The following is a 15,989-nucleotide window of genomic DNA, read 5'->3' on the forward strand; positions in this document are numbered from 1 at the left end:
TCAATATGCAGGTTGATTGGGAAAATCAGGTTTATGCTGGATCTCAAGAGAGGGAATTTGAGATGCCTTTGAGATGGTTTTTAGAGCAGCTTGTGGTTGAGTCCACCAGGGGAAAGGCAATTCTTGATTGGTTGTTGTGTAATGAACCAGATTAGATTAGGGAGTTTAAGGTAAAGGAACCCTTGGGAGACAGTGATCATAACACTATAGAATGCACCCTGCAGTATGAGGGACAGAAGCTAAAGTCTCAGATGTATCAGTATTACAGTGGAGTACAGGGAATAACAGAAGCATGAGAGAGGAGCTGGCCAAAGTTGAGTGAAAGGAGACATTAGCAGGGATGACAGCAGAGCAGTAATGGCTGGAGTTTCCAGGGGCAATTTGGAAGCCACATGATAGATACGTCCCAAAGAAGAAATATTCTAAAGGGAGGTTGAGGAAACCGTGGGTGACAAGGGAAGTCAAAGACACCATAAAAGCAAGAGATGGCATATAATAGAGTAAAATTAGTGGGAAGTTAGAGGATTGAGAAGCTTTTAAAAACCAACAGGAGGCAACACAAGGAGAGAAAAGATGAAATGTGAAGGTAAGCTAGCCAAAAATATCAAAAAGGATACCAAAGGTTTTTTTGATGAACTTATAAGTATTGTGTGTCAGTCTTCACTGCGGAAGACACTAGTAGTATGCCAGAAATGCGAGAGTGTCAGGGGGCAGAAGTGAGTGTAGTTGCTATTACTAAGGAGAAGGTGCTTGGGAAGCTTAAAAGTCTGAAAGTAGATAAATCACCTGGACCAGATGGACTATGTCCCAGGATTCTGAAAGAGGAAGCTGAAGAGATTGTGATCTTTCACGAAACGCTATTCTGGAATGGTTCCAGAAGACTGGAAAATTGCAATGTCACTCCACCCTTTAAGAAAGGAGGGAAGAAATGAAATTACAGGCCAGTTAGCCTGACTTCAGTAGTTGGGGCGATGCTGGAGTCCATTATTAAGGACAAAGTTTTAGGATACTTGAAGGTGCATAATAAAGGAGTCCAAGGTCAGCATGGATTCCTTAAGGGGAAACCTTGCTCGACAAATCAGTTGGAATTTTTTGAGGAAATAGCAGGCAGGATAGACAAAGGATAGTCAGCGGATGTTGTTTACTTGGATGCTGACAAAGAGCCACACATGAGGCTGCTTAACAAGATAAGAGGCCATGGTATTACAGGAAAGATAGTAGCATGGATAGAAGATTGGCTGATCGGCAGGAGGCAAAGAGCAAAATAAAGGGGACCTATTCTGGTTCGCTGCCGTTGGCAAGTGGCATTCCGCAAGGTCAGTGTTGGGGTCACTTCTTTTCACGTTATATGTCAATGATTTGGATGACGAAATTGATGGCTTTGTGACCAAGTTTGTAGACAATACAAAGATAGGTGGAGGGGCAGGTAGTGTTGAGGAAGCAGGGAGTCTGAAGAAGGACTTGGATAGATTGGAAGAGTGGGAAAAGAAGTGGCAGATGGAATATTGTGGAGGGAAGTATATGGCTGTGCACTTTGGCAGAAGGAATAAAGGTGTAAACTATTTCCTAAATGGGGAGAAAATTCAAAAATCAGAAGTGCAAAAGAACTTGGTAGGGAGTCCTCATGCAGGATTCCCTAAAGGTTAATTTGCAGGTTGAGTCAGTGGTAAAGAAGGCAAATGAAATTTAGCATTCATTTCAAGAAGTCTAGAATATAAGAGCAAGGATGTGATGCTGAGGCTTTATAAGACCTTGGTCAGAACAAACTTGGATTATTGTGATCTATTTTGGGCCCCTTATCTAAGAAAGGATGTGCTGGCATTGGAGAGCGTCCAGCGAGATCCAGGAATGAAAGGCTTAGAGTATGAGGAGTGTTAGATAGCTCTAGGCCTGTACTCATTGGAGTTTAGAAGAATGACAGGGGATCTCACTGAAACTCATAGAATATTGCAAGGCCTCAACAGGGTGGATGTGGAGAGGCTGTTTCCTATAGTGGGTGAGTCTAGGACCAGAGGGCACAGCCTAAGGATAGTAGGATGTCCATTTAAAACAGAAATGAGAAAGAGTTTACTTAGCCAGAGACTGGTGAATCTGTAGAATTTATTGCCACGGATGTGGAGACTAAGTCATTGAGTATACTTAAAGCAGAGGTTGATAGGTTCTTGGTTAGTCATGGCGTCAATATTTACAGGGAGAAGGCAGAAGAATGGGATTGAGTGGGATAATAAGTCATCCACAATGAGTGGCAGAACAGACTTGTTGGGCCAAGTGGCCTAATTCTGCTCATATGTCTTATGGTCTAAAATATCTACTAAGTTAATAATATCTATTTTCTTGTAACAAGCCAATTCAAGCTTTCTCTAGTCAATCCTGTTTATTAATTATTACCTTTCCTTGATTATTATTTTTAGAATATTCCCCTCCACCATGGTTAACCTGACTAGCTTGTCGCTACAGGGTTACCCCTCTTTCCCTTTTTTGAGCAAGGCTGTAATACATACAATCATTTGGTTGTCAGGTACCATATTCCTGAATCTACAAATGTGTGGAAGATTATCTGCAACGACCTTCCCTCCTCATGTCCCTCAGTAACCCAGGATGCATCCCACCTCGCTCAGGTGGCTTTTCTACTTTAAGACTTTTAACCTTTTTCTACTCCTCCCAATCAATTATTAGCCCATTCAAAATCTTCTTTTGCTGATACCCTTGCTGAATCCTCCTTAAAAGCCAGGAATCTTTCATGGTCACTTTATTCTTGATGCCTTACCCATAAATTATAACTTTTGATTTTTGACTGGAGTCAAGCTAGGATCCAGTCAAAAATTACTAAATTACTGTACACCACCATCCTGAATGTGAAACTAAACGCAAGTTTCTGAACTCAAAACAAGTGAGGCATTCAGAAAATCACAGGGAGATTTTATACCTTTATATAATCATATTCATGAACATACTGTATCACAAAGCATTTCACAGCTAATGAAGTAAATTTGTACAGCTAATGAGGTAAATCTGAAGTGATAATAAAATGGTAGCCATTGTTAGAATACAGAAAAACAGCTACTCAATTCTCACAGAACAAGCTTCTACAAATAGCAATATGATAATGACCATTTCAGTGCTGTCTGCTGATGAATCAATACTGGCCAAAGCAGCAGGCAGAACATCCTTACTCTACCTCAAAATCGCACCATATTCTTTTCATCTATGCAGACTAATCAGCTTAATATCTCACCAAAAGTTGAGCATTTCCAACAGTGCAGTGTTCCAGAGCAATGTCAGCCTGGATGTTGCCTTCTAGTTTCTGAAGTGAAAACTGAGCTCATCACCCCCAGATTTGAATTTGCTATCAATTGAGCCCTTTCTGACACCTTTATACATAGTTCATATGCAACTGTATTTGAACCACAAATCACATTAAGCTCCTGACATGAGTAAGCCATTTCTGTTCAGCTGTACCATGGGATTTTAATATGATAATTATGTAGAAAATCTCAGTCTGGGGATAATCCTGAGTCAGAATCCAGATATGATATCTGTGCATTCCTGGGATAAAACCCTCACATTCAATCTCCACCAAAGGCAAATGGGCAAGCGAGCCCGAGCAGGGAGCTTTGGATCAAATTCCTTCTCTGGTAAACTGGGGATTAAACGTAGCTCCACAGCTACAACCTGAGAGACGAGGTTGTTGTTTAAGTCATTGTGCAAGGGCATGGGGGGGTGGGGAGGAAGCAGTTAATAAATATGCCAATTACTGCAGCTCATTTGTGCAAAAGATTCTCATTTACTGCCCTGCTGCAGTATATCTGTCCTGATAAAGACTTACAGTCAGATGTAAAAATTGAACGGATCATAAAAAATACAGATGCAAAATTAATTGACTTCACAGCGCTTTGGCTGATTTGGCGGATAATGATGAATTCTGACCTTTTCTAATTACTCTGTGAACGTACAGCCCCATGGAAAGCTCAATGCTTATGAAATATGACAGTCAGTCCCAACTACCACAAATATTACCGCTATCGTTTCCCTTTCGTTCCAGCGTGATACCAAGCAATTACTCTCTCCCTCTCCAGAACTTTGCCTTAATTTTGGAACTATTTAATCCTAAAAGTGAATGCAAGATGGATGTTGAATCCAACGATAAATTAAACACCGCTGGCAGGATAAAGAGATGAGGATTAGCAAAAAAAAAAGCAGACGCGTGAAATCTGAAATTTAAACAGAAAATGCTGGGAGCACTCAGAAGGTCAGGCAGTATAAGTGGAAAGTGAAATCATTCGCATTCTCCCTCCCTCCCTTGTTATGGCCCTTCCCAACATCCTCAATCTGACCGGCTGAAGGGTAGGAGATGAAATAGGACCCACAAGCAAAAAGAACAAACTGTGGGAGGAACTCAATGGATCAGGCAACCTTTGTAGAGGGAAGCGGACAATCGATGTTTTGGATGGAGATTGTCCATCCTGACTGAAAAATGGGAAGAGATGGCCAGTACAAAGAGGTGATGGGAAGGGGTAATGGAAGAGCAGACAAGTGGCAGATGGAGGGGAGAATGGAAATGGTGGCATAGACTGGGAGGTGACAGTTTATTGGTTTAAGGTAACAAGATACAGTGAAAAGTGTGCCTTGCATATTGTTCATACAGATCAAATCATTACACTGCGCATTGGGGTAGAACAAGGTAAAACAGCAATGCAGAACAAGTGAAAAAGCTACAGAGAAAGTGCAGAGCAGATATTCAACGAAGAGCAAGATTGTGAGGCAGCAAAAAAGAGATGATGGCGTAGAACCAAATAGGGGAGGTGGGGAAGGCGGATGGCAACAGTAGGGGAAGAGTTCTAAGTGGGGGAAGGTGTGAGCGAAGGGTAGATTGAATGGGTGGAAGGTGGGGGAAAGAAATTTGGTGATAAGGAGCTGGAGAAGTTTGCTTGACTGTGTATGAGGAATTGGGTAGAAGCAAAGGGACAGGGGAGCAAGTTCAATATTTATGCCCTCAGTTTGAAGAATACCTACGAAGTGGAATACAGTGTATTGTTCCTCTAATTTGTTTTACGCTTGCCCTGGCTTTGGAGGCAGACGGGTCATTGTGGGAAACGAGGAGGGTAATTAAAATGCCCATCAGCCGGGAGCTCCTGAATGCCGTGGCAAATAGGGTGCAGGTGTTTCTGCAAAATCGGTCAAGAAAATTGAGGCTGCGTTTAGCAGCACTTCAGCATTTCCTCGAAGTTCTCCCGCTGTTCGGTCTCCCATTCCAGACCCAGACTGCAGAGGCTGCTATAACCAAAAGGAACAGCATCCCAGCAGTAAACACAGATGAGACAGCTGTTGGGGTCTGCTCCAGTAACGAAGGGATGAACTCAGCGGAATGGAAAAGGTGATCCTCAGAAGGAAACTACATTCCCTCATTTAAGAATAAATTTGGGACATGGTGGCTAGTATGGAAAAGCAATTTGAATTTTTTTGCAACAACATGGGGAATTCTGTTGTCCATTCAAACTCCCTCACCACCTCTAATCAGACATCACCCATCCCTGCTGTCCTCTCCCTCGCTCTCAAACACACGCGCGCACACACACACACCACAGGACTGATAATGCCAGAAGCAAAATTTCTTGCACATTGCCATGCTTTCTTTTGGAAAACAGCTAACAGATAATTAAATGTTACATCAATGCTTTGGGTCTCATGAATATCCATCAAGCAAACAGTATTAGTGCTAAGCAGCAGCAGCAGCCAATGACTGCAGAAACACCTATTTAGGAAATGTCCAATTTAAAGACAGCTTAAAGTGTACACTTGTGGTCACAACCTAAAAAACGTTTTCCAATAAAAAAAGCTGCCAATCATACTCTCAGTTTATCATTTGTGTAATAATCCACAGTTAACACTCTGGGATCACAGCTAATAATCCAGCAGAAGTGGACAATCACTCGTGTCACTGTCAATGTGCAGAAATCCATGACCTACAAGTTCCAGCCTTGAGCCCTGAGTGCTCAGTACTCAGAGCTCATCAGCTTTGATTTTTACTCCTTTCAGCTGCAGAGCTGTGGGGAAAAAAATGCTCAAAACGTGGAAGGGGAGGTCTCCCCATCATTGAGCAACCATTCAAAGGAGCTAATGATGTTTAATTGCTTAGTTTCATGGACAATGTGGCTGAAACACTGCATCAACAGAAATAAACAAAATCGCCATCCACTAATATGCAAATATTTTGTGTACAAGGATCAGGTTATGTTCCACTTCTCCATGCCTTTGTAAATGAGTAAGTTGGTACCAATTTCCGAAAGGTGTTTAGATGTACTGACTGAAGTGGATTTCACTCCATAAACTTTCACTGTAGCTTTTCCAAAAACACTCCATTGTTAAAATCACTTTATTAGAATTTGCATTTCCTGCAGCAACATGGCCATTGTTGTACATCGCCTCCCAAGTTTAATAAAGGAATTGCACAGGGGTCGAGTTTAATTCAGCAATACCAATCTCTATGGGAAAAATGCATCAATATAGAAATATACAATCATAAGAACGTTTTGATGCATGCACTATTTCCTTGGTTGAGTAGCTTGCAATCATTCACTATCTCTATACCCTCTGAAAAGAGTCCGATTATAGAAAACGTAACTCAGTAAAAACCTGGTGTTCAATCAGGGAAGGGCAAGAGATTACTGTTCTGCTTAATACCGAGCATGGTGACACGTTAATTTTCAGAAGAAAAATAAGTGGGCGCAGATCTGACTCCATATCAAAACAGGCAACACTTAGTCCGTCTCTCCTGCCTGGCTGCCAACATGCGGTAGAAGCTTCTTCGTTACCTTTACAGAAGGAGAGGATCAGTGTTGCTGAGTAGACCATGAGAAAGCCAAAGGCTGGTGTGCTTGGGTGAGGCTGACTTTCATCACTAATATCTGTCTGTTGAGAGTTGGTCCCCATGATAATGGGAAGTTGTGATGCTTTGTGAATCTCATCTTAGACTTTTATTGTCAGAGAGCGCCAAAACAGAGTGGTAGATTGATAGAGGGCACTTGTCTTGCAGGTACTAAGCCCATGGCCCCTCATCCTGAATACTTTAGTAAAAGAGTCAATGATGAGGAGGAGCTTGGCTTCACAAAGAAATACAACATAGAAAATAGATTCTCTGGCCCTCTGAGTTCACACCATCTGCCCACCCATTTATGCTAATCCATCATGAAACCCATTTTTAAAATATTCATAATGAGAAAGGATGAGAGAGCACTCCCAACATTCTCGTAAGGAAATCTGCCCAAAGACAGAATGGTCCGATTATAAGTAGGTGTGGGGGCAAAGAGACACTGTAGAGCTACAACCAAGTGCTCCTTACGGGAAGTTGGCAAGGAGTTCAGTGAAAAGAGTGCAGTTCATCAATGCCTGCACTTTGAAAAGCCTGCAGCCTTCATGTTCATTCTACCTGGTCCTTTAGAATGAAGCAAACTGCCAATGTTTTCTCTCCCCAGTCAGGTATATGGCTAAGTTCCCACGATGATCCCTGCACTACTCGCTTTACACTTATGACTCTGAGGCTGAGCACAGCTCCAATTGCCATATTTAAGTTTGCTGGCAACACCACTGTTTCTGGCTGAATCAAAAGTACATTGGTATATAAGAGGGAGATTGAAAATCTGCTCAGTGGTGCCACAATAACAGTCTCTTACTCAAGCAGTGTCAGCAAGACCAAGGAGCTGATTATTGACTTCAGGAGGAGGAAACAGGAGGTCTATGAGTCAGTTATCATCGGGGGATCAGAGGTGGAGAGGATCAGCAACTTTATCATTTCAAAGGACCTGTCCCAGGCCCAGCACGCAAGAGCAATTACAAAGAAAGCATGGCAGTGCCTCTACTTTCTTAGAAGGTTGCAAAGATTTGGCAAGACATCTAAAACTATGACAAACTTCTACAGATGTGTAGTGGAGAGTATACTGACTGGCTGCATCACAGCCTAGTATGGAAACACCAATGCCCTTGAATGGAAAATCCTATAAAAAGTAATGGATACGGCCCAGTCCATCACAGGTAAAGCCCTCCCCACCATCGATCACACCTACACAGAGCGTTGTCACAGGAAAGCAGTATCCATTACCAGGGACCCCCACCAATCAAGTCATGCTCTCTTCTCGTTGCTGCCATCAGGAAGGAGGTACAGGAGCCTCAGAACTCACACCACAAGGTTCAGGAACAGTTATTACCTCTCAACCATTGGGGAATAACCACTCAACTTCACTTGCCCCATCACTGAACTATTCCCCCAATCTACAGCCTCACTTTCAAGGACTCCTCATCTCATATTCTCAATGTTTAATGCTTATTTATTATTATTTCCTTTTTTTCCCTTATTTTGTATTTGCACATTTTGTTGTCTTTTGCACACTGGTTGTCCGCCCTGTTGGTGCGGTCTTTCATGATTCTATTTTGGTTGTTGGATTTATTGAGTATGCCCACAGGAAAATGAATCTCAGGGTTATATACTGTATGGTGACATATATGTAGTTTGATAATAAATATGGTTTGAACTTTGATGCATACACTATGAGAGGAGGCAGAACAGAACACAAAAGCCTGGAAAATTCCTGGGGTTAGAAAGCTAAAGGTATCATAGCCTTGGCTTTAATGAGCAAAGCGATCCAAGAATACGTTGTAAATAAGATCAGTGAGTTTGAAAGTCACACAGGAGACAATGAATTTTGGCCATTACACTGTTGTTGACATCATTCTAGGAACCTCTATGCCAAAGATAAAGTACTTCAGCAAACAAAAGTTGAGAACCAATTTTTTATTGCATTGCAATACCCAAAAAAATTGTGGAAAATTGTTCAAGGTTAAATCAGTTTTCAGCTGCACAGTCCTTTTTTTTAAAAAAAAGACGGAATTTCTCGGCTAGTGTATAGGGATCACATTACAGCAGTTGGAAGCAAGGAACTCTTTATCTGAATTCAATGCCCTGTCAGTGGCTGACATCCCCTCAACCTTCAGTAGTGGGAGGTGAAAGGAAAGCTTCCATTCAAAGGTCTTAAATCCATTTAAAATAGAACAGCTAGCTGGTGATTAATTTTAGTGATTAAAAAAGTATTAGCGAAGCTGTGACCCACATAAAAAGAAATATAAGTGAACATTATAGTACCCATTACATTCTTACTTAGCTTCTCATTTACATGGGTGACACATTTTTATTTTTATCTATCAATATTTATCAAAGAATAACATACCAGGCTGTCTATTTCTGGATCATCGCTGAAGAAGGGCTTGTGCTCCTGCTCTTGCTGGTGAACAAAGTTTTCAATGTCAACATCGAAGCTCGCTGAGGTAATGCACTCTGATCCCTGCGTAGCCTGTTCACATTTTTCGAACAAGAGAGCGAGGAGTGGAAAGAGCGGATGCCTGGGTGGAAGTGGGATTATAAGGGGAGGAAAAAAGAAGAATTGGATTAGTTAATTTTAATTTATCAAATCAACAAAAAATGTTAATCCAAAATAATTGTACTACGAATTGGAACTGTTCAGTGAGAAAACATGCCATGTGATACAAAGCAAAAAACAAATCACATACTTGACCAAAACTCTATTCGGTGTGTTGACCTTAATCTAATAGGCCCATATTATTAGCTAACGATCGCAAAAATAACTTGTACCAACTTGTTTATTTCCAGGACCATAGGGGAAGAGCGGGGACGTAGGGCCAATTGTGTCAATAAACAGTGCTCGAGGAACTCAGCACGCCAAACAGTACTTATGGGAGGAAAGGGATTGCTGACCTTTTGGGTCAAGATCCTGCATCAACAGTCCTCTTTCTCCACAGATGTTGCTCGACCAGCTGAGATTCTCCAGCAGTTTGATATTTGCTTGATTCCAGTGTTAGAGTGAGTTTTTGGGTAGATGATTCATTTACACTTAAATGAATCTGGCCACCAGTCTTCTGTTTGACAAAGTACTGTGGATTGAGTTCACAACAATGCATTTCCTAAAAGCTGTGAATATCGGGATACTAGCCGGACGCTGCGGATGGAAGTGTGAAGTTTACAGGTAGTTTCAAAAACAGTATTATCTATACTTCATAGATATGAATTGCCTTCTATGTTAGCACGTAAAATGCCAAATATATGTATTGTGGATTTGCTTGCACTCCTAAAGGCTGTGGATACCAACCCAGACATGTTGGCGTCGGAAGGAAAGGATGAAGTCAGAAGGTGTGATGTTTTGTATGTAGCTTCAAAAGGAAGCATTGTCTACGCATTGTATGTAACTTTTTAAGTAGCGATTGCCTTTGTGTTTAGCATATAAGTATTGAGCCCACATTGGGCTAGCAGACCTTTCCACCGAAAGCGTCTCCGTCCGTATGATGCCTGCTGTAACTTGTTGTGTCAAATAAAGAAGCTGCTTTGTATCTACCAGTGACTCTGTCTCTCCGCTGATTTTATCCACGCCACAACACCAGTATCTGCAATTTCTTGTGCAGCCAACTATATATCCCTTTCTATGAGGAGACAGGCACGACAAATTGGATGGTTGATTTGGGATGTATGATTGTTAACAAAGGGGTAAAAGGATGGATGAATGAATGAGTGTCTCATGCCTTTTGGTTGGAGATCATTTGGACAAAGCTGGAGTGGTGGGGCAGCACAGTGGTACAAGTAGAGCCATTGCCTCATACCTCCTGCAGCTTGGGTCCTATAAAAGAGGACTACGCATCTTCATAATCCTGGGGTGCTATCAATATGAAGCTTGCACATTCTCCCTGTGACTGCTTGGGTTTCCCCCCATGTCCCAAAGAGATGTGGTTAGTAGGTTAATTGCCCTTTGTTCATTGCCCTTATTATGTGGGTGGGAGATAGAATCTGGCAGATGGTGACGGGAATCTGGATTGATTAAAATGGGATTACTCTAGCGTTAGTGTAAATGCCTATTTGATGGTTGGTGAGGACTGACTGGGTCGAAGGGCTTGTTTTTGTGCTGGATGACTATGACTCCATGAACTGCACAATTCAAGGAAAACCTGTAACTTCTTTAGGGAGTGGCTGTTGTAAGAACCCAGGCAATAGTGTAGCCATTCGACATGAAGAAGGCAACTCCAATAAACAGTTGCACAGTTCCACCAGCATTTTGTAATTTTCTTGTTACTGTTCTTGTGCTGTTAAGTGTTCCTGCAGTGAGTTTAAGGGGAAATACTTTTCTTTCTCTGGAGGACAGCATGAAGTTAATGATTTCTAACAAACACTGATGATGTCTTTCCATCAAATGTGAGAAAGTACACACAAGCCAATCAAAATGGCAACACAAAATGCTAAATTAGCAAATAAAAAAGGTAAGATGAAGTTCCTCCCCACACCATTAGGCGCATCAGGCAGCAACCTTGCCATTTCTTCCGCGTTTGTCTGTTTTACGAGGCTGAGTGGCTAGCTCGACACTGAACCCAGCACGGGTGGAACTCGTGCAAGGAACTGGCTGGATTCGAACCCAGAACCTCTTTCTTGTTCCAAAGCCTGGGTGCAGATGCCACTACACCACTGGTACAGACAAATGAACAGATATCGATTTGTAAACAGTAAAACAGAAGAGCTCCCCCTCATCAGTAAGAATTTAACATGGTTCTATCTTCAACATGTACATTTTAATGATTACAGAAGGATGGTCTGTCATGGTCCCAACCATTAATTCCTCATATTCTCCTAATTCCCTTTTCCCCATGTTCTCCTGGGCTCCTTGATTGCGACACCTGATTCTCATCTAAACCTGCAGCATAAAAACCCCGGCTTTGCATCCACTCATCGCCAGATCGTTATTTCAGCCAGTGTGGTAATTCACGTTCCTGGCCACTTAGGATTGTGTATTCTAAGTTTTGTTTCAATACGAAGGTTTGCCTGTGTAACTCCGTCTCTCCGTGTCAAGATAAGGATTGCCTGCTGCCAGCCTTTCTGTTCATCCTCCTGTTTGCCGTTCAGCTCCTGCAATGCCTCATGTCAAGATAAGTTTTGCCTGCCTCCTGCTTTTCCGTCCACCCTCCTGTTTGCTGTTCAGCTCCAGCCACGCTCCCGCCCACGTCTGCATCCTAACTCTATCTCCGTGCCAGTGTCCTGCGTTTGGGTTCACCCGTTCCATGCAACATGGTCATTTTTCATATGGCTTAAATATTAACATGTGAAAAATACTTTGAATCCAGAGAAGTCACTTGCACTTCTGGTTAAAAATTAAAACCATATTTCAAAATGTTACACTTTAGGTATAGGTTACTGTAGGTCTACTGGAACTTTTTGTGGCTGTCTCCATTTTATTTCAGCAGACATTTTGTGTGTTTGTTGCATTTTTATAAAATATTAGCAATAGCTAATATTTTCGGCACTCCAAATTCCTGGTGTACATCAATGTTGTAAAGGTCTCTGCATTTGCTCTCAATGTTCTACCAGAATCTGATTTCCCAAATTGTGTTGCCTCACATTTGTCTGCACTAAACTGCTACAGTTTCCCAGTTGTCAATATATAAATCTTATTTCTGTTATTCTCATCAATTGTTCCTCAACTCTGTGACTGAAATATGAAAGTAAGGTAGCCAATGATATCAAAGAAGATACCCTGTAATATGATCCTTAACCCCAATTTTGCTGACTTTGGTCTATTTTATCATGTGCCTCTGAGACCTCATCCTTAACAATCAACTCCAACGTGTTCCCAACAACTGAGGTCAGGCTAACTTGCCTATAATTTCCTTTTTCCGCCTCCCTCCCTTCTTGAAGAGTGAGGTAAGTCAAGTTGAGTGAAGTTATCCTCTTTGGTTCAAGAGCCTGATGGTTGAGGGGTAATAACTGTTCCTGAACCTGGTGGTGGGAGTCCTGAGGCTCACTCAACCAGGTTCACCAGATCAAGGATGACCTACTTTTTCCTCTAGTCCTCTGGGTGCTAGTGGCTGATAGGATCAATGAGAAATTTGTACTCCGCAGAGGTGAGGCAGGTGGTCCCAGACTGGACATACGAGTGGATACAATGAGAGTGTTGCACTCCTTCACAAGCTGTTACCAAAGAGACTCAAGGTTCTCAGTACCATCACTGAAACTCTTGTTCCATTTTGAGTGACCATGGGATATTCTATGGCAAAAAGGCGTAAGAAACATTTTACAGTGTTTACTCTCTTCCCCTTGTATTCTATTGTTATGATCAGCTTCAAGTTCAATTGTCATTCAACCATACACATGAATACAGCTAAATGAAACAGCATTTCTCCAGGGCCAAGGTACAAAACACTGTACAGTCACACACAGCACATATAGTTATTTTAGCAGAAAAGTTATATATATATATATGAAAAACCCAAGTCCGAGTCTCATGGGCTACAGATTGATGGCACAGTGTCCTCGTCACACGCTCATGCAGCCGCAGACGAACACAATCCAGCTTGTCTTCCACCGAGCAAACGCTGCAGGGCAGCACCGAGGGGAACGGCCAGCCCCAAACCCAACATAGACTCTTCTCTCTTCCACACCAGTTCCAGTGTCTCCTTCCTGGGCAGTTGCAACAGGCGACCTCGCGACATGAGAGCGTGATCCGTGCCAACAACCGAGGTCACACAGTTTACTTGCCATCGGCCTCACCAGTAATCCAGTGAACTGGACTCGCAGTATTCTCCATTACCAATGTCCAACAGGGTCTTGTGATCACAAGGAAAACACCCAAGACAATTATTTGCACCACTTGTTAGAACGCACATTGCCTCTGACGCTTTCCTCATTGGGTGACTATAGCACCGTTACACGGTAAATAGTAAGTCCAGCTCCATCGCCATCGAGCAACTCGCCAGTGGGTCAGACCTGTAGCACAAGACCCAAAGTATGAACAATTACACCTCCATTTGAACCTAGAGGGGCCACGGCAACCGAGCACGTCGCCATCTTACTAGATTGCCTGTTTCAGGTGTATGCTGACAGAAACACAAGCCATGTGACTATCCCATAGAAACTGGCAAAACGTAATAGAGCCCTGATACTGGGAATGGTGGCTTGGAATAAGATACTGATGTTGGCTGATTTATCCTGCTCACAGATTCACCGATGGTCCAGTGCACTGAGGTGAAGATAATCAAAATCCAATTGGATATGAGGATAGGGATGTCTGCTGCCCAGTAAACCAAAAGCTTTGTACTTACCTTGAGTTCTCGATGCTGAAACACCTTTTTCCTCAAACAGTAAAAGTCTCTGCTGGAGCACTGGAAGTGCTTGTGAATTTAATCACTGATACCTACTTAAGTAGATGTGTGACAAAGGACATCTGGAGTCTAGGCCTTCATTCCACACTCAAAGGCCTGCAATGTGGTTATAGGATTAAGGACAACAGAGTCTCATCCTCTGTGCTTGAAGGCCAGTGGCATGGACAAGGACCAGTGAGGACAAGCGCTGGAGGCCCAATGGGCCGTGTTGGTGGGTCCTGGGATCGGCTGTTCGTGCAAGCAGCAGGCATGAGGGCCAGTGATACCCTAGGTGTATGCAAGTCAGCGAGTCCAGAATTCAAGGCCTGAAATTCAGGACCTCATTATTGGCTAGTTCAAAGCGTGATCAGAAGTCCAAAAGTCAAAGCCCTGGATTTATGATGAACCATACTGAATTGATTGCGAGAATGTAGCAAGTATGCTTGTGTCTAATTGATTGCGCAGTGAATTGATTGGGTCTTCTATATTTGCAGGCTTTCTATTGCAAATGTTTTTCATTTTGGCAGGCCCGGTTAGTCGCTCCTGCACTGTAAGTTGTCCAGCGTGTACACTCGCTAACATGACTCAGTGGAAACATTTAATCCTACTACTCTGATGATGACCTTGCTCCTCCGCATACGTAACACACGAGTCTGAAGTCCACTGGGAAAGTTGGAGGCCCATCGTCTCTGAGCCCAACAGTCCACTGGAGGCCAGCAGGCCTGTACTGGGGTTAGAGAACTGTCCATTTGTGTCAGTGGGTGTAGAGGTGGGAGTTTTCCTGTTGCTGTTTTGTTTCTTGCTGTGTCGTGTGTTGTTCTGCTAAGCATTGTGGGCATGCTATGTTGGCAACACTTGCAGGCTGCCCCCAGCACATCGTTGGGCTGTGTTGGTTGTTAATGCAAGTGATGCATTTCACTGCATGTTTTGATGTACATGTGATAAATAAATAAATCTGAACATTCTCTAGAAGTTGGCCCCTGAATGTGGAAAGTAATCCATTTTCTTGGAGTCTTGTCATGAACTATTATAGTCAGGTCTGATTGGTAGAACTTCATACTGCAGGAACTTTCTCTCGTCAAGGCTCATTCAGTGATACACTTTGGTGAACAAGTTTCCAATGACTCCACCTCCAAATTTGCATGCGCACATTTTCCACGTACTGCACCTTGATAACCGACATTAGAGTGGCCTTGGTTCTAGAATGGAAGCGACACATGTCCCTTTTGGTGCTGTAGATTATCCCAACTCCAGCAAGCACCTCATTGAAGGTGAGGGGCAACACTGCAGCAAGAAAGATTCACACAAACAGCCTGTCCCAATATTCACTCTGTGGTGGAGAATGGGGACAAATTTCTCACATTCTTACATACTTTCCATGCTATTACCATATAACTGTCATTCTCTATTGCTGTCAGTTCATTTCTAGTTGAAATCCTCAGCCATGATTTTGATAGATCTAGCTTCTTGATTATCCTAATGTTCCCACGGTCAACGTCCTGCTTTGAACAAGATACTGCAAAATTCATCTCTTTATACTGTAAACGGTAGGTCCCATTCACCTAACTGGATTTGACAGGCTGGGAGTCAACAGCCAGCAGCACATTTAAAAATTTTGATCCTTGATTAACAGGCTGTTGTGCATTACCCCTTGGAGTCAAAGGAGAGTCGATGGGCCTTGTATGAGAAGAATTTGCGAGAGTACAGGGAAGTGAAATGAATACGATAGCTTCCTTAAGAGCTGACAAAGACTCAAAAGGTAGAATTGTCTCCTCTACTTTGCTAGAGGTATAAGATCCTTCTTATATTGC

At 42.6% G+C, this 15,989-nt stretch overlaps 1 protein-coding gene across 10 annotated transcripts in view; it reads right to left on the bottom strand.

The window, feature by feature from the left end:
- Positions 1–15,989, bottom strand: part of pknox2 (pbx/knotted 1 homeobox 2) — a 522,498-nt gene that overhangs the window by 127,211 nt on the left and 379,298 nt on the right. For all 10 annotated transcript variants that reach the window (XM_072238378.1, XM_072238384.1, XM_072238383.1 and 7 more), the window contains one exon: positions 9,219–9,390. In XM_072238378.1, coding sequence (XP_072094479.1) covers positions 9,219–9,390 — 172 coding nt within the window. The remainder of the gene's footprint in view (positions 1–9,218; positions 9,391–15,989) is intronic.

Source organism: Mobula birostris, chromosome 20 (assembly GCF_030028105.1).
Source record: "Mobula birostris isolate sMobBir1 chromosome 20, sMobBir1.hap1, whole genome shotgun sequence".
NCBI lineage: Eukaryota > Metazoa > Chordata > Chondrichthyes > Myliobatiformes > Myliobatidae > Mobula > Mobula birostris.